Source organism: Anopheles stephensi, chromosome 2 (assembly GCF_013141755.1).
Source record: "Anopheles stephensi strain Indian chromosome 2, UCI_ANSTEP_V1.0, whole genome shotgun sequence".
Lineage (NCBI taxonomy): Eukaryota > Metazoa > Arthropoda > Insecta > Diptera > Culicidae > Anopheles > Anopheles stephensi.
Window position 1 is genome coordinate 10267984 of NC_050202.1, and position 27700 is coordinate 10295683.

General features: G+C 46.7%; 1 protein-coding gene across 3 annotated transcripts; it reads right to left on the minus strand.

Moving 5' to 3' along the window:
* Positions 1–5498: 5498 nt before the first annotated feature.
* LOC118503880 (Na(+)/H(+) exchange regulatory cofactor NHE-RF3) lies at positions 5499–26764 on the minus strand. Of its 3 annotated transcripts, none has more exons than XM_036037633.1 (3): positions 26635–26764; positions 25982–26090; positions 5499–8218 (listed from the first exon to the last, which is right to left on the minus strand). In XM_036037633.1, the coding sequence occupies exon 3, from the start codon at positions 7964–7966 to the stop codon at positions 7094–7096; it is 873 nt and encodes a 290-aa protein (XP_035893526.1). In that variant the 5' UTR covers positions 7967–8218; positions 25982–26090; positions 26635–26764; the 3' UTR covers positions 5499–7093. The 3 variants fall into 3 exon arrangements, with proteins under 3 accessions (XP_035893526.1, XP_035893527.1, XP_035893528.1); XM_036037634.1 differs by having other exon boundaries at positions 25982–26084; positions 26635–26741; XM_036037635.1 differs by lacking the exon at positions 25982–26090 and having other exon boundaries at positions 26635–26731.
* Positions 26765–27700: the final 936 nt, after the last annotated feature.

A 27700-nucleotide genomic window follows, 5' to 3' on the forward strand; every position in this document is an offset into this window, starting at 1 on the left:
AAGCAATGCTCTGGTAGGAATGCGTAAGTAGATACCCGTAGTTCCCGCGGTTCCACGGATGGGTTATAATGGAGGATCATACGAATGGATCGTTAGCTGACATCGATTACTTGAGTATAGTATTCTAATAAGCTTGTTCCTGCAAACGCTTTTATTCTTTAATTTAGCTCGATCTATTTTGCGCGAGAATGACTTACAATCTTTCCTGAGCTGATCGACATAAATCAGTCGGCGTGATGGCTTGTTCACCATTCTTCCACCATTTTTTTTTTTTTTTTTTGTTACTTTACCTTCTGCTTTCGATTACTTCATACTCTCTTTCGGTTTCGGTAACGTAAATTTTAGCAGCAGCCTGCAGTTACTGGAACGATCATCACATAACATCATTAGAGTGTGGCTAAGCGGATGACCGATGGGCTGACCGGTGACCGGGCCGAGCGTGAGACGACGTGGGGCAGAGTTGGGAAAAAAAGCATTTCTTTGTTGCTGTTTTCATCGTCTTTAAAATGAAATAATGTGCTTACCTTTCCCACCCCGTCGAATCGATGCGGACAAAAGCGGGGAGGAAAATAATGAGAAAAACTAAACTGTGTTGCTAAATGTGTATTGACATAGTTTCGGCAATGGGGGAGAATTGTTTAAAAAATATGTGATAGAAAATTTTATTGTGAAACTTAAATGCCTAAGCTATAATCGGATGTCAAAATAGCTTGATAGTATCGATCATGTGAGTTAGTGTACGCTGTAAAGGGAATAACTGATATTAAATAGGCAAACTTCCACTCCGATATCAATTTATTTCAAACATTTTTACCCAAAAAGACCAACAAAGTTTTAATCGAACTATCAGTTCCATTCAATTGGCGAAGAATTTGACAAAGCATGCTCTTGATCACAAGCGGGTATAACCGATCTAGCTTTCACAATATGACAGCTGTTTCTGGATAAAGGCAAGAACAACTAATGTGGGACAGTTAAATGACTGTCCAATGCAGTAGAAGTTGACGAGGAAACAGTCCGGATCAGATGGCTTCATCATTATCGAACTTTGTTTAACTAACATCTCAATCGAGGCCGTCTATGTCCGAGCTGTAGCTGAAATCTTCAAGAAAGAGATCTTTCCGATGACGGTCGCGTGGATTCGTGTTGGATGTTGAGATTGGAAGGAATCCAGGAACTATATGCTCACCTCTTATAAGAGCAAGATTCGTGTCCCACATGAATTAGTGTTACTTCCAAACGGATAGGACCTTTAAGAGTACCAAGTACTTACCAAAAGCTATAGCCCTAACCAAGAGGCACCAAGGGTCTCACAATCCAGAGGATTGTATTGAGGATCAACGCGACGGACACAAAGTACCTGCTTGCCAGAAGCTCTGACCCTGATGGAGCACCCCTCGGAAGCAGAGTATCAGTTGACGGCGATGATGTCGAGCCTGTAGAGGAGTTCTACTACCTTGGTACGATCGTTTCTTCAGATAACAACTCCTAGAAGGCAACGTATGGAAACATAAGATCTTTCCGATGACGATCACCCGGTGTCGTAGTCATCATGGAAGTTGAGATTGGAAGGAATCCTGGAACTATATGCTCACCTCTTACAAGGTCAAGATTCGTCGTCTCCCACATGTATCAGTCTCAATGCCATGCGTATAGAATATTTAAGAATAACAGGTACTAGCCGAAAGTTGTAGTCCTAACGTAGGAGTTCGAAGGGTCCCATCCTTTGGCGAGGCTCATAGGATTACATTGAGGATCAACGCGACGAACACAAAGTACTGCATAATAACTGCAAGAAGACTCCAACAAGACTCTAAATGTATAGTATATCGGACACTGATACATCAGGGAATCCTCTACGAGCACTAGTCCTGTACTAGGCTGACAAAGGACGTCAATGTACTCCTCATCTTGTAGTGCTACATGAGGAGCCCATAGGAACACACCGAGTTCTTTGGCTACATCAAGCGGAGTATAAGTCCGGATTTCTAGAGAAGGATAGGTGACCTGGCCATTTCTAATAGGCGTGCTTTACCCTGAGCAGGCCAAGAAGAAAAGAAAACCCAAACGGAAGATCTTGACCAATTATTTTATGTCCAGAGCGTAGAAACTATTGATGATCAACTCGCCAGAAAAAAAATGTAGAGTACGCGATCATTCACCATAAAACTGGGCTTCGGTATGGCATAATGTGACCTGGACAGCCCATTTTAATATCAATTCAATATTCCAATTTATATTCCTCCAGTCTGATACTAACAGCCTCCAGACTTCTAATGAACTCCAAATGCGACCTCCACTTACAAGAGCTCGTCATCCACTCCACACATATCTTGACTTATCGTCAATCATCTAAAGCTTTTTTAAAAAAACACATTCCTCAATATTCGTTCAATATTCATTTGCCGTTTTCGTAACAAACTTCTCGTAACGCTCAGTGTCACGTTACGGACGCCCTCGCTACTGGTCATTATTGTCGATATATCAAAGCGTCTGATCGACAATACCCGATACCCGTCGGTGCGGCCTAACTAACGAGCGTCGGTGGGCGACAACCGAGAATCGTGGTAGAATATTTATAGACAACTCTACGACAAAATCGGTGTACATCGAGCCTCATCTAAACAATGGCTCATGTACCGTACGGTACCGACATGCAAAGCACACACCTGACGGTACACAATCCCGCACCGGAAGTGGGACCGTTCGTAGTGATCCAGCGGGTCCGATCGGGCGGGCTGCACGTTTGGGAAACTGATCTACCGAATAATGGGGAAGTCATTTGGAACGGGAACCGTAACGATCGGATGTATCGGATTGCTAGCAGTGGAAATATCCATATCCATAGCAAAACGAATCCCACTCGGACCGGGGTTGATCCATTGTTTCCTACCGGGAATCGTTTTCGCCGGGGGTTTGATTCTGTTTGTCGCAATTTTTTTCCTCTATCAAGCGCTTAATTCCATCGATAAATTCTACTGGACGACACACTCACACATTTATCTTCGATGTTTAATACACTTCGGAATACATTTCTCAACCGAACGCCGGGGTGGGTAGCACGTGACTGCAAGCTCCTGCCACGTGCGTTCTTTCCACCCGGTTCAAGGTCACCTGAACGCGACAACTGAAATTGCTTTTTTATTATTCACACACACGCACACATAAAGTTCCCGAGTGATCGTTCCCGGACCGAACACGTGGTTGATGTCACCGTAACCCGATCCGTTCCCGAGCCGTGTCCGGTGCCCGCGGTTTCGCAGCATGAGTTGAGTTGGGTGAAATTAATTTTTAAACGCTTTTTAAATCCCACCACTGTGGAGAGAATGTTACGATTGTTCCGCTGATATTTCGCTTCCCTGATGCACCACATCCTGATGCCGTTTGTGGCCGTGCATTACCGTCACCCCAACCCGGGGGGGGTGGAGGGATTAATGATAATGCATGGTCATTTTTGTTTGTACCATTGTTTGCGGTCGGACAGCACCCTCATCAGTGCGCGACAGACAGGGCCAGATATGTTAGATTATCGGTAGCGCTTGTCTGCTGCGTCAGCCATGTTTAGCGGCCACAACAATGGCTGCCCCTCCACCTGTCAAAAACGTGAAATGAATCGGATGGTGTTCTATGCCATCGCCGCCATCATTCGCAAGGAAACACGTGTTTTCATTGTTGAGCACGCCACTCCCGCACACGCACATGATGATGATGATGCGATCGTGATGATCTTTCGTGAGCGCGTTTTAAGATTTTGCTCAGGCTTCATACTGAGCACGTACCGGTGCCGTACTGTTCCGTTTGCTAATGGCGAAAACGTTATTCACGTGCTAGCCCTGAAAGTGACCGGCCAAGAATGATTAGTGTCCGCGAGTCATCCTGCTTCCGAGCACGTTTCGACCATCATCTGATCGAGCTTGGCTACAAACAGTGACAGGGTGCAATAACACCATATCGGTGGTATCCATAGCGACAGGGTGAAGTTCAAGTTGAGGGATAGGGTAGTAGACACCCTGAGTCCTTGAAGGATTCTTCAGGGTGAGACTAACGGTACCAATGGGGGTTTTTGCTCCCCTTTAATTCCCCACGCTTTTTTGTGTTCCGAGTCACGGGCTGTTCAATAGAAACGATTCGCTGTTGTGTGCTTCTCCGTCTGTTTTTTTTTCTAATGTCAAGGCACACTCGATTGAGATAAGATGACGTCTTCATATGACTACTTGGATGATGTACGAGCAGCTCAAGATAATTTTTTTTACATCTTCCCACCATACAAAGGAGGAGACTCAGTTTCGTCCTCTTGATGCTCGGTTTGCATACAACTGACGTGAGTGCCGAATCTCACAGATGATTTTTTTTATAGCTTTATCTACATGATTATATCCCTTAGTTCAGGGGTATCGTGCCTACTACGGGCTCCACAGTCTACTGAGATCCAGAAGACTCCTACAATCGCACACTAATATGGCTGGTAGTTCTCTACGGGCACGAGTCCTGGACAATGCTGGCGGAGAACACCAATGCACACCAGTAGGGCGTCTGTTTGGCGATACAGATATCCTGACGGTTGCGAAAACCGGAAGGATACGTTGGTTGGAGCACGTGATGAGGATACTGGACTAATGCCCTACCAGGAAGGTGCTCGTACGAGGTGTAGAGGAGCACAGCGAGCTTGTTGGCTAGATCAAGTGGAGTTAGGATCGGATACAGTGGGGGGGTGGAGGAGTACAGTCATGGACCGAGTTTCCTGCAAACGGTTTGGACACCAGGCCATGTCTTTTAGACGTGCTCCATAGGCTCCTCCAGGCCAAGAAAGAAGAAGTTTATCCCCTAGTTCGATGGTCAATGTAGTACTCCCCTACTGTTTTCCCTTCTCAAAAACCTAACAGAGCTCATAATTCTAGCTGCTCCTCTTCCAAAAAACCTTCTACAGAATCCTTCCGTCTACTTCGAACAGAGTCCATGTCTAAGACAAGTAGCCGAGACCGGGGACTCCAATATTCAGTACGGCAGGATTAGGATTCAAATCCCATCTAGACCGCCTCCACGTACGCAGGGCTGGCTACTTTGCTATGGGTGAAGACCAAGTCACAGAAAGCCAGGAATAGCAGGCCGAGACCTCTCGAGGTTGTAGTGCCAAGCAAGAAGAAGAAGGAACGTTCAGGAGTCTTACCAAGAAGTCTCCTGAAGGTATTGCACTGGATGGCTATTCTGCTGATCCTCGCGATGTCGACTCCTTCAGATATACTTACTTGTTGGTCACATCAACTGCAAGATCCTGGCCTATTGTAGAAGCTCTTCAAACCATCTTCGATTGAGTGCCTACGACGTCAATGCGACATCCTCTGTAGACTTGCTCGGTTGTTCGGCGTCATACTAATAACATGATCAGCACCAAGTAAAGTCGACGAACATCCACAATTAAGTGAACCTCTGTGCGGAAGGAATTTCGTTACAAATTACATTCTCCCCTGCCAAAAAAGAAAGCGAAACCCCGAATAAAATCTGCTTATATGATAAATACTTTATTCCTACTTATTACAGCGCGTTTTATGCGTTCGGTGCAAGTTGTATATCTCCACAAGTATACGCCACTTTTGTAAGTTTTCATTACACTGTACCTTCTTAAATGTAACTGCTACTAACCTTCCATCCACAGACGCGTGTTGTGTGACTCTCTCTCTCTCTCTCTCCCCCACTCTTATCGCTAATATTAGGCATTTACACCTCTGTGATGATAGTTTTCTTTCGCTGGAGGAGGATGATCACTTCTGTGTGCTGTGTTCTCTCTCTCTCTCTTCCTATATGGCTATACGCAACTAAAACCCTAATCGATAGGCCGTAAATAATGCAAGCTCAAAAAATGCAAACTATGGTAGGTGGGGGGGAGCAACGATTGGACCGGGACGGGATCGGAGTCCGGGGAATTTTGGCACACGTGTTCTGCTTCCTTTCTTGTCGATCCTTTCCATGGTGGTGAGTTCTTTTAGCAGTAGAAGTATCGTTGGAACCATTCTTGCCTGATGCTGTCTGTACCTCGTCACCGATCTGATAGCTGACCACACAACAGCAACCTCTAGGCTATCTAAAGAATGCGTCCGTTGTGTTCCGTTTTGCTCCAATCAATTAATTTTCACCACCCGACTCTGTGTTCGTCGTCCTCCCATCTCGAACGTAATCGAGCAACGTGCGTTGTCAACCTTTCCGGCGGGCTTATCTATCGATCCGATCACAAAGAAGGTGCTGATATAGTTGGGTGAACTGGTGCGATGGGTTAACGTGTCACCCGTTATCAGACGTGGTTTGAAACGCGTGCACGATAGCGGGTAACTGCGTTGCAACGTCAAACCAAAATATTCCTATCGGACCACAATAGGGCTTTAAAGAGGGTTTTTTTTTGTTTTTTTGTTGGGCAAGACGGATAGTTTTTCTGTGGTGGAACATTTGCCAAAGGTCAATAAACGAACAATAAAGTGAACCCTTGAGGGAACGGGATATAGGCACAATAAATTAGAACACCGATCAATCGCGACCAATCCGTGCCGGCGGCACCAATCTCGATAGCTCTGTCCGATAACCGTCCAAACACACACACACACACGAGCAACACACCTTCTTATCCGGAGAGTCTCGGTCCCCTACGTAGATAAACGGTACAGCAGTTTGACATTGACCATTTCCGGTACAATACTTTCTCCGTCCAGTGGGCACACACACACACACACACCTGTTTGGCCATAGTAACGTCTACGTCCTATCCTACCACTACGATGCTTGATCGTACCTGCGCCCGACCGCCTTAAATCATCACTCGCGCGACTCGCACTTCCGCCTCACCGCTATATCCCTAAGCAAACAAACGGAAGATCTACTGTTCAAACGAGCCCACCTCGCGGAGGCTCCCCTATGGCGTTAGGGGGTGTTTTAGCACACATTTCGTCATTCGAGGAGCTGTTGGTGTATAAATATCCGCACCCCGCGCCTCGCAACAGCGGGTTTCCTTAGTCCACCTTGCGTTCACCTTTTAACCATCGGACTCTCTCTCTCTCTCTTTCTCTCGTACAGGGGGTTATGTTAAGCTTTTCCGGCCAAATGTGCATTACATTTTCTGTATGATTTCGTACTTTTTGCGCAGATCACACACCTCGCTCTTGGGATCGTACTTCTTGCGGGCGGCCAGCTGGGCCCGCATCTCCGCTGCCGTCATCGGTAGATTAAGCTTCTTGCCCTCGCCGGTTGCCGGTGGTACGGTTTTGGTCGGTTCCGTAACCGGTGGAGCCGTACCGTTCAGTGCCATCTTCCCGACAGCGGCCCCATCCGTCACGGTCAGGACCTTCTTCGTGTCGTCGATGATCTTCTCCAGCATGGGCGGTTCGATGGGCGTCTTCGTCGTTCCGTTACCATTGCTGTGACTGTGGTTGTTGTTGTTGTTGTTGCTGTTGTTGTTGTTATTGTTGTTAACGACCGCCATCGTTCCGTTCGTGGATTTGGGTGATGCCTTCTCCTCCAGCTTGCTGCCCGCATCCTTCGAGTCCTGCTTGACACCATTCTCCTTCACCCCATTGCTCTCGTGATGTCCGTTGGCCGTTCCGTTGGCCGTGCCGTTGCTAACCATCCCGGCGGCCGCTTTAGCCAGCGCCAGCTTCAGATCGTTCGCATCCGCCCGCGGATCGATCACGAGCAGGCGCGTCTCGTTCGGGACGGCTTTGATCAGCTCCACCACCTTTTTGTGCGTTTCGGTCGTGATGTTCTGACCGTTCACCTCAATAATCCGATCGCCCTGCCGCAGGCCGGCCGATTCCGCCGGCGAACCATCGTCCACCTTGCCGATGTACTGACCGGGGCGTCCCTTTTCGGCGTGCAGATTAAACCCGTACCCATCGAAATCGGGCCGCTTGACGACGTGACAGAGCCGCGGCTCGTACTTCGGGCTGGTCGAACCGTTCGTCGTGGCGGCACCCTTGGACGTCATACCGCTTGCACGGGAAGCACCGATTGATTGGAGAATTCACTTATCAAAGCTGGACGCGACGACACGCACACCGACACTACCGGCACGAAGGTGGACACGCAACTGCACACGCGCACGTATCGCTCTGCTCTAAAGGGGTTGCCCCGTCCGGTCCGGAGAGCTTGCTGGCCCGTATCTCGTTCGTTGGACGTTTTCGTGGCTCACGCTCTTGCTCCCCCTACTCCGACTTCCCGGCAGGAGGTTCTCCGTTATCTGTGAATGAAATCGAAATCGAAGGAAAAGAATTGTTTAGTACACAGTGTCGTGATGTGGAACACAAGCAAGTATATTGTGCTAATTGTTACGGAGATCAGTTCTTGAACTGTGGGAGCAATCAGCTGCGAGAATGCAGATGATATAACGAGCTTGAGAGAAGGCAGGTGAGTGACTCACCACTTGCACCGAAAATAGCAAATGGTGGTAAGAGTCGTCTGTTCAAGGCAGGTCGGTTGGCTGCTCGGGCCAACCCGTCCGAGACTAGAATTGCACCAAGTAACCGCCGTGAAGAAGTGCCGTTCTTTATGGACTTTACGGGCACTTCAAATCTAAGTCTCCACTCACCAGAGGTGCTACAAATATTTCTCCCTATGGAATGATGATCAATTTTCCTCGTTTGCTCCAATTTACAATCTAAATCAGAAATATGTAGGATTCGTATTGGGTGCTCAAATAATTGCCTAGTCTTTCACCAGAAGCTTAAAATGTATGACGATAAAATTAAAATTTTGTAAAGTACATGTAGAGCACTTGGGTCGGTCTTCGCACGGTAGGACACCGGAGTTCAAATCCCATCCAGACTGCCTCCCCGTGCGCAGGAGTGGCTACTTTGCTACGGATAAAATCAAGCCACAGGAAGCTAGAAATGCCTTTCGAGGTTGTAGTGCCACCGAAGAAGAAGTGGTGGATCTTAGCAACCATAGGATGAAATTGTGCATGCAGTTAAGGGAAGATTTGCAACGCGATTATAGAACATTACGAATGTCTCTCTCTCTCTTCTTGGCCTAACGACCCTCTTAAATAAGGTCATGCCTGCCCTTTCTGGCTTACTTCTTCTTCTTCTTCTTCTTCCTTGGCAATAAAACCTCCAGAGGTCTCGGCCCGCCATTTCTGGCTTTCTGTGACTTTATTTTACCCGTAGTAAAGTAGTCAGCTCTACGTACGGGGAGGCGGTCCAGGTGGGATTTGAACCCCAGTCCTGCCCCGTGTGAAGACCGGCGACGCTGGCGCCTCGGTCACCGGACCACCTCAACCTGGCTTACTAGACTTTATAAGATCACGGCAGTTGGCAATTCCCACTACTGGGGAACAGTCCTGTTGGGATTTGTACTCCGGTGCTGGCCTATGAAGACCGGCGCCGTTGTCACCACTACCATCGGACCGCCCTTCAAGAGAACTTTATCGATTAGCTGTGGATTTTCTGCCGAATGTTCCTTAATGTATCCAAGATTCCATTATATGAATATAAATTTCCACATGTGACTTGCAATATTTCACTATTCATTGGAAATATTCCACAACGTAATTCAAAAGGTACTGTACATGGATTAAAATCTTTTAAGCAATACATGTTGTTATGCCTCGAAAAGCTTGATAACTTTCTTGTTGACCCAATAAGTATTTAGAACAGCATCGAACACGCCGTTGAGCGGCCTTTACCGCGCCACCCACTATAAATCACTGTCCACCGAAGGGTTTACGCAGTGCACGCAGTTTAAATTCAGTATCGCAATTGATTTACGGTGATTTTTTTGGAAGGTCACACACGAAGAAGGTGATGACAAGAGGCTAAAGAGAGCTCCAAGAGAAGGGACCATCATCATTGGCTTATGAGGCAGATAAATTGAGCAGTAGCGAAAGAAGCAGTACAACGACGAAAAAAAAAGTACGAGTGAAACATAAAATAACTGGTTCACGCTTTTGGCTTCGATTGCGGCCAGTACTTGACGGTGCGGGGTCGTACTGCCACCAGTAGCAGTTCTGTGGCAATACTCGACGTCGTATGGAAGTATCGAGGTTAGGTTAGTTAGGTGACGCTACACCCCCTCTCTCGTACGCTACACTTGCAGGTGGCTTGTCTGCGACTTTGAAAGCAGGGCCATAGGTGTTAGACTGCTCGGGTCATCAACCTGCAGGCTTGCAGGACCACACAACATTACCCCAAGAGTATGTAGGTGCAGCGGAAGGTGCACCGGACGACGACTGTATCTGCTGATCTATTTCTGTAAAGCCCCACCCCACGAAGGCTTAAGGCTCTCTCACTCTCTCTCTCTCGCGAGTTTGAGCAGCACTTTCCAACTTCCGGCCGCTTGCCCCTAGCGATTAGGGGATGATAGTGCACCGGCGAACGGACAAAGTAGACGGAGCCGGGTCGGTTGCAGCGTCGTTGCAAACAGGAAACACTGATTAGAGGGCGATTGCTCACCGAATGCAGGCCGCTTGCAGCTAGGTGGTATACAACCACCCCGCAAGTGGGCGATGCACAAAGAAGTCTTCCCCGGCAATCGAGGGTTTTCTAATCAAATGAATAAAAACTGATCTGGTGATCGAATTGAGAGCGGTCGACAGCAGCAGTTAGAGAGAAGCTGCTGCTGCTGCTGCTGCTGCAGGTGATTGCTATTTCATGGTCGTACATGGCCAAGCTCCATAGAAGGAGGAGGGAGGGGGTGGCGCGTAACAACATATCTGAAGATTAATTGCCGGGCTCCTTATTGAGCAACGGCGCTACAGCAGCGTTTGAATGCGAAATGCAGTACATAGTTCGAGCCACCATTCGAGGTAAAGGTGCATATCTTGGATCAGCTTCTTGCTTCTTTTTTGCGCCACCTCCTCTCCCCCCGTTAGACACTGGAGCTGCTGGTGGTACGCCAAACAGGACAAGGCTGTGGAAGGAACGGGTTTTTATTCCTCCGCCACTCACAACACCACCTGTAAGCTTTAACAAAGCATAACAAATCGACTGCGTTTTCTTGTGAGGGAGAATTTTTGGGGATAAAGCGGAGTAGCAAAAACGAATTGCAAGTGAAAGAAGATCATTAAAATCGTCACTAAAAATTCGAAACAGTTAGTAAACCTCTTAAAATGGGCAAGAGCAGATGCACAAATCAGCACACTTTAATTAATGTAGAGGAATAAGGCACCGAATAGGGTTGCTTTTTACCGAGCGTATCAGACCGTTGCAAATTATGAGATAATATTTTGCTCTGTGGTAAAGTTGAATAATTTAAACGCGGACCTGTAAAAGGTGTTGCTGCAGGTAATTAACATTCAACGCATTTAATTGAAATCCCATAGCGGACGGCCTATGGAGATTATGAATCATTAAGATATTAGCAGACCGTTCCGTTGCTGGCTGGCAGGTCGAAGCGAGTGAGCGAACTCGATACGCATCGGGCGGTTTAAAGGGGGGGAAAAGCGATAAGATAGCATCATTCCACGAATCATCGGTATCGGTTTGATAAATGTCACGTTTGCTAGTAACGTTTGCTTCTACTGGACACGGGGATTCTCTTGAGCATATGTTTATAGAGGGCGGTTTGGCGCTTAGCGAGCTTGGACCGAGCGATACTAATTCCAGGGTAAGATCCCTTGGAACAGGTGTATGGGATTTGCAGTAAAAATCTACAACACAAGACACACCAGGATTTAATTCGCATGGAAGAACCATAGCCAACACTTAGGATAAATAGGATCCAGTATGGATCTAAAGACTGGATCATTTACGATCAACTTTTATTTTAAATGTGATCTTCAGGTCCTATAGGCTTTGCGATGGGATAATTTACCAATTAAAAGTTCTTCTTCTTTTCATCTGAGTTTAAAGGCCTCTACTAGGCCATGGCAGCCATTTTAAAGACTTAGTAGAAAGGCCATGGGGCACCACTTCATCCTCCATCTCGTGTAATCATACTATTTGAAGGAGGATATTCAAATCTTCATCATTTCATCGCGATCATCGGAATCGCAATTCTTGGATTGGTGGGTTGACCCATGATCGATCGACCTAGAAGATGATCGGAACAGGTTCTTCTTCTTCTTAGCTTAGAAGAGCTCTTAGGTCAGGGCTACCACTTCTGACTTACTAGACCTTATTGGTACCAGGTAGTTATATAGCTGAATGGAAGAGATTTGAGCCCCGGTCCTGCTGTGTGAAGACTAGAGCCTCTGTCAAATTAGTTTGCTTATAACGGCCCCCTAAAAGCTCTAGATCATATCTTTCTTATGCTGAGCTTTTAAGGCATCAATCTTCGGCGAGATATGCTTAACAATTATCAGTATATAAGATTGCCTTGCCAACTACTGCTACTCTCGTTAGGGCCAAATAACAAATCGAGTACTTCAGCCGCATTGTACCAAACAACCTGTTTTCGATCGGTGCAAATTCTCAAACAGGCTGTGTACACGGCTAGAGCCCTTCACGAACCAGGTTGAAATCCATTTCAACATTCCCATGGATCTGGTTGTAAATTTAAATACAAATTACTAGCGAAGACATCCATAGAGAAGTACGTGCTCTAATACTTTGGCGCGCAATATTTTACACCCTTATGGGGCTGCTCGAGCGGGAGTACTCCGTGCATACGCATGTACACGCACATTAATATACGTGCGTGCAGGCGCAGAAGGCCCCAGAACCGACGACTTTGACACGCCTGTGTTGTGTGACCCCTTGCAAACATGTGCCAGCTCAAGGTCTCTCAAAGCAACTGCAGCGAGCGAACCCACCGGGATAGCTTCAGCTAGAGGCACATTTTGGTGAATATGCATGAAGGTGGGTTTGGTTATTTGTTTGTGCTTCGCAAACTAAACCATCTTCTATCTCCCACACACACACACACGTTCACCCGGGGAGGCTTCTATGGGTGGTGATCGATGAGCCACTGGCTGCATTCAATTATTTATTCGCTGGCAACTAATTGCTCATTGCGCACGGTTTTGCACACCACGCCACGCCATCACGGGGGCGAGTGACGCTACCAACAAACGGTTCACCCATCCGGGAGTGATACCCATCCCATGTGAGAATCGGCAAAAAAGGCAAAAATAACTGCAACAAAAGTGCATCTCCCAACACTTCCATCCAACGCCCTCTCTCTCTCCACCTGACGACTCCGCACTTTCTCGCTGGGTAAGCAGCGAACTGGAAAACAATGTGCTATGTGCGGGGGTTCGTGCGATGGGTCTTTTGGGGCGAGCATAGGTCATGAACGACGGCTTAGGGGTATTGTTTTGCCGACCTTACGTAAAATTGGTGAGCTGCAGTTCGCTGGCGGTGCAGCCGTTTTGCGCTGCTCGTTTGATTTATCATGGGGAAGCGATCCGCTGGAAGCCACCGGCGCTGAGCACGGAAGATTAATGAGGTGACACGGTTTTTTGTTTTGTTTTTTCGTGAGAAACGACGAAAAAGTAGTTACGACCAGTCTTGCTAGCAGTGGACGTGAGATGGTAGATACTCGCGAAATTTGAATGCTTGGTTTGGTGAGTTATGCGGGAAGAAGAATACTCGTTTCACTATTCATTTTCGTGTACTGGATGAGTTTAAGTTAAGCATCCATTTTGGTATTACTATTAACTAATATGGGAGCCTAAATGATCTACGGTAGCCTAAGCACATAGAAGTTAGCAAGTGAGATTACTTATCTACGTGGAATCGATAAGACTAGAAGACCAAAAATGGCAGACACGACCTAAAAGGTTGTTAAGCCAAGAAGACGTCTTATAGTATCTTAGTAGTAATGCATAAAATATCCTTTAGAAACTTCACAACTCTTAAAAAAGCGAAACAAATTATCAAACGACATTATTTGGGTCAAGGATTCCAAAACCCAAGCTCTCTTGCTTCTCTTTAAGTAGTCTAGTAGCGAAAAAGCTCTCGGCTCTAAAGCTTTTTCTATAGTAGTCTACCGAACCGGATCACGCAACTGCTCGAGGGCTGAAAAAGTTGAGCATGTAGAAGATTAGTATATCCTGACGGAGAGTGAGGATTTCTTTAGATGTTCAGATATCCATCAAAATCACTTACTTCCACACAACAAGCTCTCGTGAGGATACATGACATAAATAGGCTTGGCCAAAGCTCACTCAAGCTCGATCTATTGGTCTATTTTAAGGGTTCATGAGCTAGCTCAAGAGTAAGGAAAATCTCACCCGTTTCATCAAGAAATCCATAAAAAATTCCTAATCTACTCTAGCAAAAAAAATCCCTTTCTTATCCGGATGTGAGAGATGTCCGTCAAAATTACTAACTACGACACAACAAGCTCTCGATAGACTCGACCTAAGCTCAGTGAAGCTTGATGTCCATATCTCTAGTCAAAGGGTTCGTGAGCTAGCTCAAGAGCTCACAAAAGTTCGCCTTTCTTCCCAGTAAATCCTTCAAGAATCTAGGAATCTTCTCTTTCAATGCAATTCCCATTGTCATGCGGCTTTGAGGGATCTCCATCAAAATTTCTAACCTCGACACTAAAAAAAAGCTCTCATAAGGACTCGATAGGCTCGACGAAGGCTGACTCAAGCTCGCTCTATTGCTCTAGTTTTAGAGCTAGCTCACGAGCTGAAGAGCTCACAGAATCTAGCCCTTTTCTCCAAAAAAATCCTTCAAGAATTCCTAATCTACGTTATTCAAAACAAGTCTCTTTCTCATCTAGATGGATCCATTAACATTTCTAACCTCGACACAAAAAAAAACTCTAACGGCGACTCGACAGACGCGACGGAAGCTCACTCAAGCTTGATGTACAGCTCTAGTTCAAGAGTTTGTGAGCTAGCTCTAGAACTCACAAAATCTCGTACTCTCCCCCAGAAATCCTCCAAGAATTCTTAATCTACATTTCCAAAGCAAATCCCTTTCTCATTCGGAGGTGAAAGGTGTCCATCAAAATCAATAACTCTCATGACGACTCGTCAGACGCGGCCAAAGCTCACTCAAGCTCGCCCTATTTCAAGAGTTCGTGAGCTAGCTCAGGAGTTCCTTTTTTGCCAAGAAATGCTTGAAGAAGTCGAAATCTACTCTATCCAAACAACTCCTGTTCTCATCCTGATGTGAGAAGCTGAGGCGCGTTCCATCATCTCACCATTCTCCCCCAAACACTAAACTCATCTCTCTCTCTCGAGGATGCGCATCAACGTTAATTTCAACGGTTACGCCTTTATTTGAAACCCACCCTCCCAGCAGTACGCTAATTATAATTTCACACAAATTTCATCTTCAGCATAGTGTGGGGTAAATGAACACACGAAAAACCTTGGTTCCTTTGAACCTGCGGAGTTTTGTTTGCAATTTCTCACCATTAAAACTCGGAGGTTGCAGCCAAAAGGGTCATCATCTGCATTCAAGCAAATAATGCATTCAGGGGTTGGAGAGAGAGAGAGTGAGAGAGAGAGAGAGAGAGAGAGAGAGTGGTTTAGGTAACGCGTTCACTTTTCGTTTCAGTTTTGCTGGGCAGATTTTGTGCGGGCTGTGTGCTCAACTTCTGTCAACGGGTTTTATCCAATTTCACGCACGTGGATTGAAGTCGTGCGCATTTCGTTGCGCGTTCAGCGAATAGATTACCATCGTCATCAGGCTCACCTCGACTCACTTTACGCCTTATCTATTTTTCATAACTTTGTTTGGCGACGCGAAACCGTGTGGTGATTTTATAGCAGCCTTTCCTTTCGGCGTTTCGATTACTTTTAGTGCCGTTCGTTTCATCGGTAAACAATCGTTTAGGAGCTATGTGTGGACTTACGATTAAGCTATGTGCGCCTTACTAATTTAACCAACCCCCGACCCACGATCATTTCCCGCCCATTGCGCTACATGCTTGAGGGTTTAATCATGACCATACGACCGTTTTGCTAATCGCAAGCCGACGAAGAGCTTGTTGGTTTTGGGCAGGTGGTGCAGAAGACTGCTTGTTAAATATTTTGCCACCGAGATGGCGTTTGTCGGTTAGATAATCCCCGAGAGCACACACCGGCCCCGATCGTACGGATAATGTTTGCTGTGCCGACTTTTACTTTTACCGTGGCGTGTATCTAGCGGGGACACACGCTTGAATATTCTTTGCCACCACCGAACTGCTCCGGTAACGAGGTAATACGTTATCGAAAGGAATTTAATCTCGTTACACTATCCAACAAAAAGAAGAAAAAAATTGGCACCTTGAAACGACCTTGAGTTTCGAGCAGCAAATCGACAGCCACAAAGACGTATTAGCTCATCAATTTAAAGGGCAAAAATATTCCATCAATTACTTCCCGCGTGGCTTCTGCCGTCATCAGTCAGCAGGCAAATGTATTACCGACCACATGAGATCATCGGCACAGGCACAACTAAATACAAGTCACAGCACAGTTCTCGAGGACCCCACCAGCCGGCAGCGACGGAAGGTCACGATCATCTTCTTCTTCGTGTACAGTAACGAAATCAAAGTCCAGACTGGAAGATACGTTGGGAAGGAATAAAACCTTAGTTGTAAGTACCTTGCGGGACGCGATCACCTTCTGTAGTGATCTTGGGAAATGTCATCTGTGTTTATCAACTTTTAACACCGATCGTCTCCCTCGCGGTAGTGTGAAGTCATCCGGTAAGAGATCATGGTGAGAATGTCGTGACGTAAGACAAATTCTCATCACCATTTTCACCGATCGGATCTCGTTCTCAGCTTCAACGCTCATTTCCGATACACGATTGTCAAACAATAAATGGCCGGAAACGAGTTTTGCTACCAACACTGCCTTTCGTCTGCGATGTCAGCCGCTACACCAGGATGTAAATCAACTTGTGTGTATTCCGCCGTCCGCCGATGTTTCACAGTTTCCTCCACCTCCCCGCAAATCGGCAAATCGGCACATTGCAAATAAAACAACTAATAAACACGTACGTCCGGAGAAGCGTCGCGCGATGGTAAACAACATCCCGCGAGCGGTAGCGAGAAACGGTTAACAACTCCAAAATCCCGATATGGCAAAAACTGATGGAAAACCCGACCCGTCGGATCGGGTGGACAGGAGGCGATACACACACAGAGAAGCGATAAAAATTTTACGCCACTTTTGCGCGTGTCAACTTTGCCGGTTTGCGCACACGTCGATTAAGCGACGGTGACATTTTGGGGTGGGGTGGTGTATACGAAATCGGAAATATGTTTTTTGCCTGTCCGCCGGTGTTCGTGTTACGTGTACGCTCACTGACAAGTCAAATATGGCAGCGAGTGGGATGGATGGATGGACGGGTGGGTGGTGCAGGTGAAAATTGGAAATTATTATTTTGTTTGCCATTATCACCGAGAGTGAGTGGTTTTCTCCGTGGACGTATACCTTTAATAGCTGCATTGAACATGTGCACGATCGGTGTACATCACTTGCACGAAGTCTCGTTCGTTGCAGTTTTAGTAAGCTACGTGTAAGTCATCTACATGCGTCTGTTTAGACAGATTTTCGGGACGAAATTCGATACAGGAGCTCAGGAGTCTAGCTGGTGGTATGCTTCCCGTTCTCTTGGGCGTAATGACCCATTGGGGCGTGTCGATCATATAATGGCTAAAGAGGTGAAGGAGGTCTCACTCAAAGCCTCTGAGACTCTATCCTGCAATTTTCGGCTCTGAGACATGGACTCTGTCTAAAACAGACCAAACTCTCTTAGAAATAGACTCGCCACGCTCCACAGGACTGGGTTCACGCCATAAGAATGACACCGGACGACCCAGCCCGTAAAGTCCTTTTAGGCCGTCCACACGGACAGAGAAGGCGTGGTAGACCCAACCAAAATAGCCGGGATAATCGATTAGCAGACGAAGGTGCTGGACCGTGAGCGGTATCGAGGATTGTTGCTGTAGGCCACGAAGCGTTTGTAACGCCGGATAAGTAAGTCAGTAAACTTCTTCATCACATGCGGACAGCCCAGAATCACAGTTTAAGTGACGCCGGTTTCTGGCATGGATGTGTTCACATCCCTTTCAGACGATCTCCTTGTTTCCTGGACCGACTATCCAGCTTCAAGTCAGGAAAGCCTCCCAAGACTATAGCACCTCCGGAGGTTGTAGTTCCAAGAATATGGAAAAGGGAAGTTGATTCGTCTTTCCTTGATGCGATTCGATTTTCGGCAAAGCAAGATGCCTTGATTCCGCTAGCAATAATCTAAAGAATATCGAGGATCGAAATCGAGGATCAAGTACAACAGGCCTTTTATGAATTTCTAATACTATTTCTAAATTTCTGAAAGTTGCAAGACGAATTAAAATACATATTCTTCTAAAAAATATTTTGTAAAACGTAGTAAGTACCTCAAGATCATGATCGTACAGAAAGACACCGTTCAGAACGTCTCAGCACTATAAATCCTAGAGTTTAGCTCATGGTCTCGCTCCTTGAACAGTAAGAAGCAATCAGAGCCTAAGTTACTTCCGACAACACGTCAAATGGGCATATTAGTCTAACCTTCAAAGTCATGTCTTGGCTTCCACAAACTTATTAATGCCTCATCTTTTTCCTAGGGGAATCGTCAGTACGTAAAACGGATTCCACTTGGAGTTGAGTTGGAGTTGGAGTTGGATCAGAATCAATTCTCGATCGTATCCTATGTATCTCAAACAATTGGCTATTTTAAGTCATCCCGAAATTGGATTACAAACACTCCAAACTTCAATCGGATCCCTTGAACAATCCGGTACATTCCATTGTGTACAAAGCAGCCGCTTCCATTTCGCAGGCAAACAAACGGCATGCACATCTTCCAACCATGACTCATCTGCTCCGGTTTCACTGTCTTGCAGAATATATTTAAACCTGACGCCGACTCAGGCACCGGCTCTTCCATTTATTGGCTTTTTATTGCACCCTGGTTGCCGCCGGAACTGTTCGGCGCTCGCATGTCACAACGCAAAGCCATACCGAACAACTGCACTGCGTGTGATATAATTAGCAGCAATCTCCATGGGAAGCACGAACTGCACGGTTGACTAATGATCACCTAGATTAAGAGTGAAAGTGCGCAACGACGAAGAGTTGCGAAAGTGCTGCTACGGAACGCTCGGAGGTGTCGTTAATGATGCCCGCAGTATGATTAGAAGAATGTCGCTACTGTTGAAAGTAGCTCGATGTCAAAGGCAGATGTGGGTTTTTCTTCTCGCGATCGAACTCTGAAGAAGGTTAGCTCTGGCGTGTTGTTGTTGTCGGTGAGCTTTCAGCTGATCAAACATTTCCACACAGCGTTAAACTAAATGGCTGATAGATGTTGCCCAAATCGGCTGCTATTCCCTCGATCGACACTTGCCTGAATCGTTGATCGTAAACCAACTGGCTCAAGGTACTTTGAAAACTAACCTCCAATACAGCAGATAAGAACGACAGAGGGTTTTAAACCATTGCATAACATCGAGAGGCGCTTATCTCGCAGATCGTTGCACAAAAATCGTACACAACTCTAAAAATACGCTCCAAAAATTGCATCCCTCGCCCCTCCAGCTCAGCAGCATTCCAATCGAAGTGAGCAGGTTTTGCTCTCCTGCTTTCTTCCCGCTCCCCACAAGCATCCGATCCCGGGTCGGGTCGTCATAGCACGAATTCCTGCGGTGCATTGTTTTGCATGAGCAAGATATCACCGTGACGTGAGCATCAGCAACACGTAATCGAATTCGAGTCGCTAGCGCGAAGATGCGCCACAAAACGGAACGCCCGAAACGAGGGGTCGGAATGACTGTTCCGCCAAGGTTACGGTGTGATCGTGCGATCTTCTCCCCATCATCATCGGCATGGGTTTGCGCTAACCTGTCTTCACATTAGGCGTCCTCTGGGATGCGAGATGTTGGGCGATTTGGGGACGATTAAATCTCGACACATTTCGACGATGATGGCCTCGGAAAGTCTCTGAAGGTTTAGTTGACCAATACGATGACGAAGCACCCGAAGCAAACTGTCCAACGATTGAGTGGAAGATGTCTAATCAGAGGTAGCAGCAAGGCGACGTCCCTGGTTCAAGCTTTTCTTTGTCTCCAGTCGCTAATTAGTTCGGGGAAAGCAGTCCGCAGTACGCCCGATTTCTGTGAACGTTTCTGCAACAACACCAGTTTTGTGTACCGTAAGAGCGCAAACCCCTGGCAAATCGAACCGAGAACATCCCGCAATTGCGCAACTTACAAATTGCAGCCCACCACCACTGCCAGAACCGGGACCCATGGCATGGCATGTCAGTGACGAGCACCCTGAGCGCCCTGAAGCATGTCTGAAAACGACGGTCATTCGTGACCAAGCGTGACTTCGATGTTTTTTTTTTTTTGCGCTCCGGACACAAAACACAAAAAACCGAACGACAAGACGAGATTGATGTAATTCTTTCCGATTTTCTCCACCGACCGATGTGCTTCCATTCTAGCCGGGTTCCTTCTCTGTGTGTGAGCGCGCCCTTACGCCTGGTGGGATGCGTGGTTGTGTGAGTAATGTGCCCACATGAGTCCCCCCCCCCCCCCCGCCAAAAGCCAACCTTCCCCCCCTCCGCTAGCATGACGCATCATGAAAAAAATGACGATGCTTTTCCACCAGTTACCACACATCGTTGGAGAACATCGGCGACTTCGCTTTCGTCCAGGTCACAAACCGGTTCCTCCGGTCTGGGGAGTTGCAGAGCTGGAGGATGAGGGAAGATATTTATTACCGTCATATACCTCTCTCTCACATACACACACACACGTGAGGCTCTTCCGATTACACCAACCGAACCTGGGTTGAGGAACCAGAACTTGGAGCTCAGAAAACATACTCTGCCCGATACATTGGCAACCCCTCGAAGAACCACGCCACGGTTACGGCGAATCAGGTCCTGAACCCTTGTGTGCCGGTGATCATCATCATCGCAACCCCTACCGGAGGATGCGCCACCCGTGAACCCGTGTTCATTGCCTCATCGCAAGAAGCACATCCGCGCCAAGAACATTATAGTGTGATCGTGACTTGTTGTGCTTTGATGCTTCAGATATAAGCCGAAGTTCCTGTGCCGGTGCTGCAATTTGTAGTCTCAGGGATTTTAAGCTCAAAAACGTCCCAATCGACGGAACCCACCGAGAGCGAGAGAGGCAGACTCGCCGGAGGTCAATACCATATGGAATAGGCACACACACACACACAACACAAATACACTGGCACAGGAAAGACTTAAACGAGCGTAAAGGAAAAAGCAGCTATTTATACACGCCTCGTTCTTGGTGGTTCCTGCTCACGGGAGTTCTAACGATTCACTGGGTACCATAAACTTTCAAAGATGTCCAAAGCGACTGTCTTTATTCGATTGGACATCCAGAATAATCCGATGCGAATGTTATGGGTTATAGGATCTACCGGGGAACTTGTGTGTTGAGGATCATTCTGGCATTAGGAAAGAATGTTAGTCCCCGCCATCTCTGGGGGGGGGACTGATTTAAATTTTTGATTGGACTTGTTATAATAATAGAAAAGCGGGTTATGTCCACTTGAGGAACTGGTCCCAGAATCCTGTTTCTACTGCACCCAACAATACCTTTCCCTGATCAGTCAGAATGCCTGAATATATTTAACTAATCTCATCCTCTTCAAATACATAAAAAAGCGCTTCATGTCTCTACCGAGAAGAAGCATAATTGCGTTCGTTGTTCGCTTTCACTTTTAATGTCGTAATCTCCATTACCTTAGAGCCCCACCGGTTTCGGCTTTGTTTGGCCAGCCAAATCTTCTTTTGCGGGTTTGCCGAGACGCGATCAGCTGATCAGCTGGCGGTGGCCGCAACCGACGCTGGGCTAATGAATTTGATCATTTATCCCTCATTACTTCCCCGTACTGTGTTGCCGACTCACGGCGCAACTCAACGGTGAATTTTATCGTCCGAATCGTGAAAAATCGAAATTCAAATGCATCTCAGCAACCGGATCCGGCTGTATAAACAGCTTCGTATAATGGGATCATAATCGCACATTTGCAGTAGGCCGGTTAATGGGATTACGTGTGTGAGTACCGTGGGGCGCCACAAAGATCCAAGCAACCGCACACATCAAGGCTGCACTGAAGCATGGAGACATGTGTTTCGGGGTGTTTGTTGTTTTGCTCACGCACCATAATCTCCCGTCGCTCCTTAGCTTCCGTGTGGCCGCTTTGCTAGACTAGCAGAATAATTGCATTCTAAAATAGTAATAAAACTTGTACGTGTAAAATGGTCGTGTTCGTTTAGGAAGTGCGTGTGACTTCCCAGAAGTTCCAACCGAATGGCCGCCGTCCGCAGTAAACCCTGCGATCGTGCAAATCGTTTGCGCTTTGAAGGGCATTTTTTTGGGTTTCCGATTTGTCGAGCGCGTTTTTTCGGTCACGTCTCTTCCGTCTGCTGATGGCAATGATGTTGGATGATATTGGCGTTCCGTTTCAAAATTTAAATTCATTAAGCATCGATCTTTCGCGGTTAAAGTAAATAAACAAACCGGCCATCATACGAAATCGAACCCGTTAAATCGGTTGGAAGTAGTTTGACCTTAACGTTTGTTGCGCCGGTGACGTTTGATGGACACAGCGCTGCGGTCATTATTATTGGATCGTGGTGGATTGCTATCAATGGCACATTAGCGCGGTTCTGTTCGGATTATTGGACAGATAAAAGGGGGTTGACATTGACCGACGGGACGGGCACGGGTTGATCACCTGCACACTACGCTGCCGGGGTACTGTGATCAATCTTCCATGTTGTTTACTTTGTTTGCGTGATTTCATACAGAACAATAAATGAGTCATGATGGGACCTGAATGATTCATTCACTAGAATTGCGCCCTTTTATTCAACCATTATTCTGATGGGGAAGAATATTAATCAGTGAACAGGTCATTCAATTTGGAATGTTTCTGAGCCACCGAGAGCATTCTTGAAACAAAACTCCCCTCTCAGAACCAGCACCAGATCCAGAAGGCTCTAAGCAGAAGGAAAGTAGGAGGCCCTTTCTACATTAACTCTGCTGACTGGGCCAGAATCAGAGACCCAGCGGAGATTCTATACAAGGTTCCTAATGAAGTTCGAGGTCCTCTAAATGATCGAGGCTTATGCTATGAGCTTATGCCCAAGCTCAGAACACCTCTTGCCTTTTGGGGAAGTTCAGAAGACTTCTTGGACCCATTTTTGGAAAAGATAATGAACGATCGATAAGGGTCTTGCTACATTATGCTAGTCTCTGGAAGGCTGGTCATGTCATGAGAATTACATCAGACAACCCAGCCTTAAAGAGTATTTTTGGCTGGTCCACATGTGCAGGATAAATAGGTGGCCAAGCTAGGATAAAAAGGCGGAATTATCCCAAGAGGACTCTCCACCACTAGGACTAGTTTACATTTCGAACAAATGTGTTCTTGGTCCATTTTGACATTTGTTTGAATTTTTTTTTACATGTCAAAATAACGAAAACAATTTTCCCCAACTCGCGTGACCCAAAATCCATCAAAGTAGCCACAAGTACCAGAATTACCGATTGATTGCCGTTCCCGAACCGGATGACGTAATTTGATCGTACGTTCCGTCAACGTTTGGACCCGCAAAACAGCACGTCCGGTTTGCAAAGAAGCAAAGGAGAATCAATAAAGAATTACGACGTATTTCATCGAAGTGAGGCAAAAAAAATACACTGCACAAGCAAGTTCTTGTTTATCATCATGGGAGATGGTCGAGCGGGCTGCTGGAAAATCGCAACGAACGTAAACAGACAGTCCGCAAGTCCGCGCAGCATGGGAAACAGGCCAATCAGTGACGTTGTATATGCACAACCGAAAATAACCGAAAGGCAAACAGGTCTGTGCAACAGATGTCCGCGGTAGGTCATCGATGGGAAAGTCCGGCCGACTGACTGCGAGTGGCGGCGGCCTGTCCGTGTAGTGTAGTGCTTACGGGGCTGTACATTTTTTTGGACCCGTTTCCTACCACTTGACTGATAAGTGAATCGTATCGTCGGATCTTGGACACGGGCTCGATACATGAGGCGTAATAATGCAAGCTTGTTTTTTGACAGCTTGGCCGCATGTCAAATTTTTTGACTCTCGAATTCCGCGCGCCGAAGCTGAGTTCGCACTTTCATCCGGATCTTTTTCAAACAAAACAAATGGCGCTCGTACGCCATTACCACCACCAGTCCGTCGAGCAGCTTTGGTTTGTTTGTGCAAACCTTTCAAAAATGTGTCCGCCGCGGAAAACTTGCTTAAGGGAAACTGCATTACATGATCGAGATTTCCCAGGTCTCTCGTTTTCTGTGGTCTTTCCGCTATTTCTATCGCCCACCGAGCAACTCCGAGCTTAAAAACCTGATGCTTTGCGTAAAACCAAACTGTTGCGTATTTACTTCTTCGGGGCACATTTCGACAGACCGGCAGTATGCGGCCGAGTGGTGGACACCAATTCAGCCAGCCGTCTAGTGGACTGTAACAACCTGTCACCCGGTGAACACTGCGCGATGGTTGCGAGAACAGGTTGGAGATACTTCACCAGAGGAGTTGTTTTGAGCCTAGGGGGGTTTGCGAGAGTCTTCCAACGACGTTTCCAGAAAGTGATCCTCCCCCATGGCCACGTGTGCGTGCCTACAAAAAGTGACAAGATTTTAATCGGCGTCCGATAGAGCAGGTCAGAATCATTACAAGAATTGAAGGTGTTGTGATGATTGTTTGTCTGTTGGAGATGTTTCGGGAGACCACCACCTTCAAACGTTCCTTGCGCTGTTGCCGTTGGTGACACATTATCGCCGATTGCGAAGTTTCGCATCTCGCTGATAAATATGGATGAAAACATTGCCACATTCCCGCGTTGCATCCAATCTCCGAGCTCCGATCTCCAGCGTGAATGTGTGTTTATTTTCTTATCAAATAAATTTGCACTTCACCACCTGGGGGAACGTTGGGGGACCTCCTGTCCGGGTCGTGTTCAAGATCGAAATCATTCTATTATTTCTCCCTCCAAGAACACTCCGAGTCTTGTCTCTTCCAAGTCTGTTTTGTCACCCGGAGCACGTGATTGATCAGAACCCGACGAACGTATAACCTTCCACTGGCGAGTTTCTCCAATTATCACCGGCCAACAATCGGACCGGAGACTAGAAAATCCAGTCTTCAAGAAAAAACAAGCGTTCCAAAACTCGAAATCACAGGACAAGGTTTGACCTTGCACCTGCGTCCCATCGAAATCGGAGCTAAAGCGAATGAAGGTTCTCTTCGGCTCGCTGTATCGGTAACTAATGCCTTCCACCCTGACCAAATGCTGAAGGTCTAGCTAGAGATAAAGCTCCAAAATTGGGGGGGAATGGGTGCTGAGATAAAGCTCTGTGGCACCGACACGAGGAACAGCAAACAAATTAGCAACTAAAAATTGATATTCGTCAACCCGGTGCGTCATTGATAGCTGTGAAAAGGGGGTTTAATGATGCTTAATTTGATTAGCATTCGAAAAAAAAAACACACACAGAATTAGCTCACACGCTTCAACGCTGCAGGAAAAGGCACCCAATTCCTAAACAACCATTTTTCCTGCAGTTGCTCCAAAACGGCTCCAAACGACGCAAAATTGAAGTTCTCGCTGAGCTAGTGGAAAGGAATGCGATCGGGTCGCGTAACGTAGTTTAGGCCCTCGGTCACGTTCAAGTAGGCTCTGCTGGAAGAGAGGGTTTTAGAAGCCAGCCCGGAGACACTACACACACGAGAACGGAAGCCCCCCACATTTCGAAGCCATCATTGACTCGATTGCTTGCACCGAGGCACGTACAGACGGCTGGAGCTGCTACGGGGTGCACTACAAAGTAGTGACGATCGTGCATAACAACTTCACTAGGCATCCAGCGGTGACAACTTGCATTCTTCTGTTCAAGGTCTCCGGCAGGTACTCTGTCCGCGGGCCAGCATTCCCCGGGAGGGTTTTGGTGAAAAAGCTCCAAAAACTTGATCGCCACTCTCGATCACCTTCGATCACATCCGATGCCCAGCAAGCTACCATACAGATACGGGAGGGGGGGCGGTTCTTACCTTGCGACTGCCGACAATAAGTTCACCCGCTGGAAAGCTGCGAAAACTGGTTGGGGGGAAAACTGGAACTTTTTGATTTTCAATCACTTGCACACTGAACACTCTGTAACTGCAAGGATATAGAAACAGATATTCAAAAAAAAAACAGACTTGGTAAGTACACTGCGTGCCTCGATCTTGATCGGGTAGGATAGTGTTATTGGATCGGCAGGAACTAAGGTTTCACTTCTGTCATCCAATAAACTACCGATACATCACTTCGGTCATGAGGATGCGCGAGAGGATCACACGTGACAGTAACACATCAGGATGCCGAGGATCACCGTGATTCTCTGATCGCAAACTACAGAGCTGTATTGGCAGGTAGTTGGGCTTCAAATTGTACACGGTCTAGAAGGATAGAATCAAACAGGAAGCCCAACTAGACACGCACACACACACACGAACACACAGCCACACACTGCACGATCTTGTACAGGAAAGAGCGAGAGAAAGCTCCGTTTTCTGCAAAGCTCTTTAAACACGCACACACTCGCACACAATTTTAAGGATCAAAAGAAGGGATCACCACCAAAACCGTCATAAACACTTGTTTAGTTTAGTGATCTTTTTATCACAGATTAACACACAAGAAACTTTTAACCCGCACTCACCGTTCGTTTTTTGAGAGGAGGCAAATGCGACACACCGCTTGCTGTATTTAGCCTTCCAGGCAGAGAGCGGCAACAATATTAACTGGCACTGGCGCCGTTTGTAACGAACGAAGTCTTTAAAAGAAGAAAACATGGCGCTAGGGATGGGTGCGCGGTTTTGCGGAACAGAGCACCCAGCGAACGATTCCAGCTGTTGGGTTTGGCTTGCCGAACGGTCAAATAGAAAAGCTTGTCAGACGCGTTCTGTGAATGGCAGTTTGATTGTACGGCCTCATTTGCCTTCTTCTTCCTCTGATTGATAGGGTTTCTGAAACCTCATTCGCCTTTTGGATTGTTTGACTCTATAACCTGGAGAATTCTTGGCCTGCATTTGCTGGCATCCCTTGACTTTCATTTCCCCGCAGCTGGGTAGTGCGTAATGCATGCGAGGAGACATTCTGGAGGGGATTTGATCCACGCTCTTGTCATGCGGAGACTAGCGCAGCTGAAGCATGTATGTCTGACAGATGTTCTGATATACATAATTGCCAGCACAATGCAGGCGGGTTTTTCTTAATAAAAACTCTATATATTTTTTTTCATCATGCCGAGGTTTCTGTCAACACATCGAGCTTTTTAGGTGTCGACCGCTTGATGTAAAATAGTTCGATCGAACATTTCAAGTGATAGTTCTCAGTGCAAAATTTAAACAAAGAAACAGAATTTGACTGCAAATTTGGATGAGCTAGGCAGAGGGGAAACAGCACCGGTCAAAACCAAACAAACTGTTCGAAATGCCCTTTGGGCCATTCCGGTCATGTTCCGTTCCGATCCGGAGTCAGAGTGATTCCGCTCCAATGGACTGAAGGTGTTCCATTCAGTTCCAGCTAAAAAAACGGTAAAAGACTCGAGAAGGCCCCCCCTAGAATCTTTTGTGTGCAGCACTGTGGCCTGTCATTTTTGTTGTACAGTGGAATTTCTGTATGGTCAAAACCCATTTGATGTAAACATTGTGCATTGTTCCTTAATACTGTTAATAGACAGCGAGTAGAACTTGATAAAATACATTGTAACAAGTGGTTTGAGA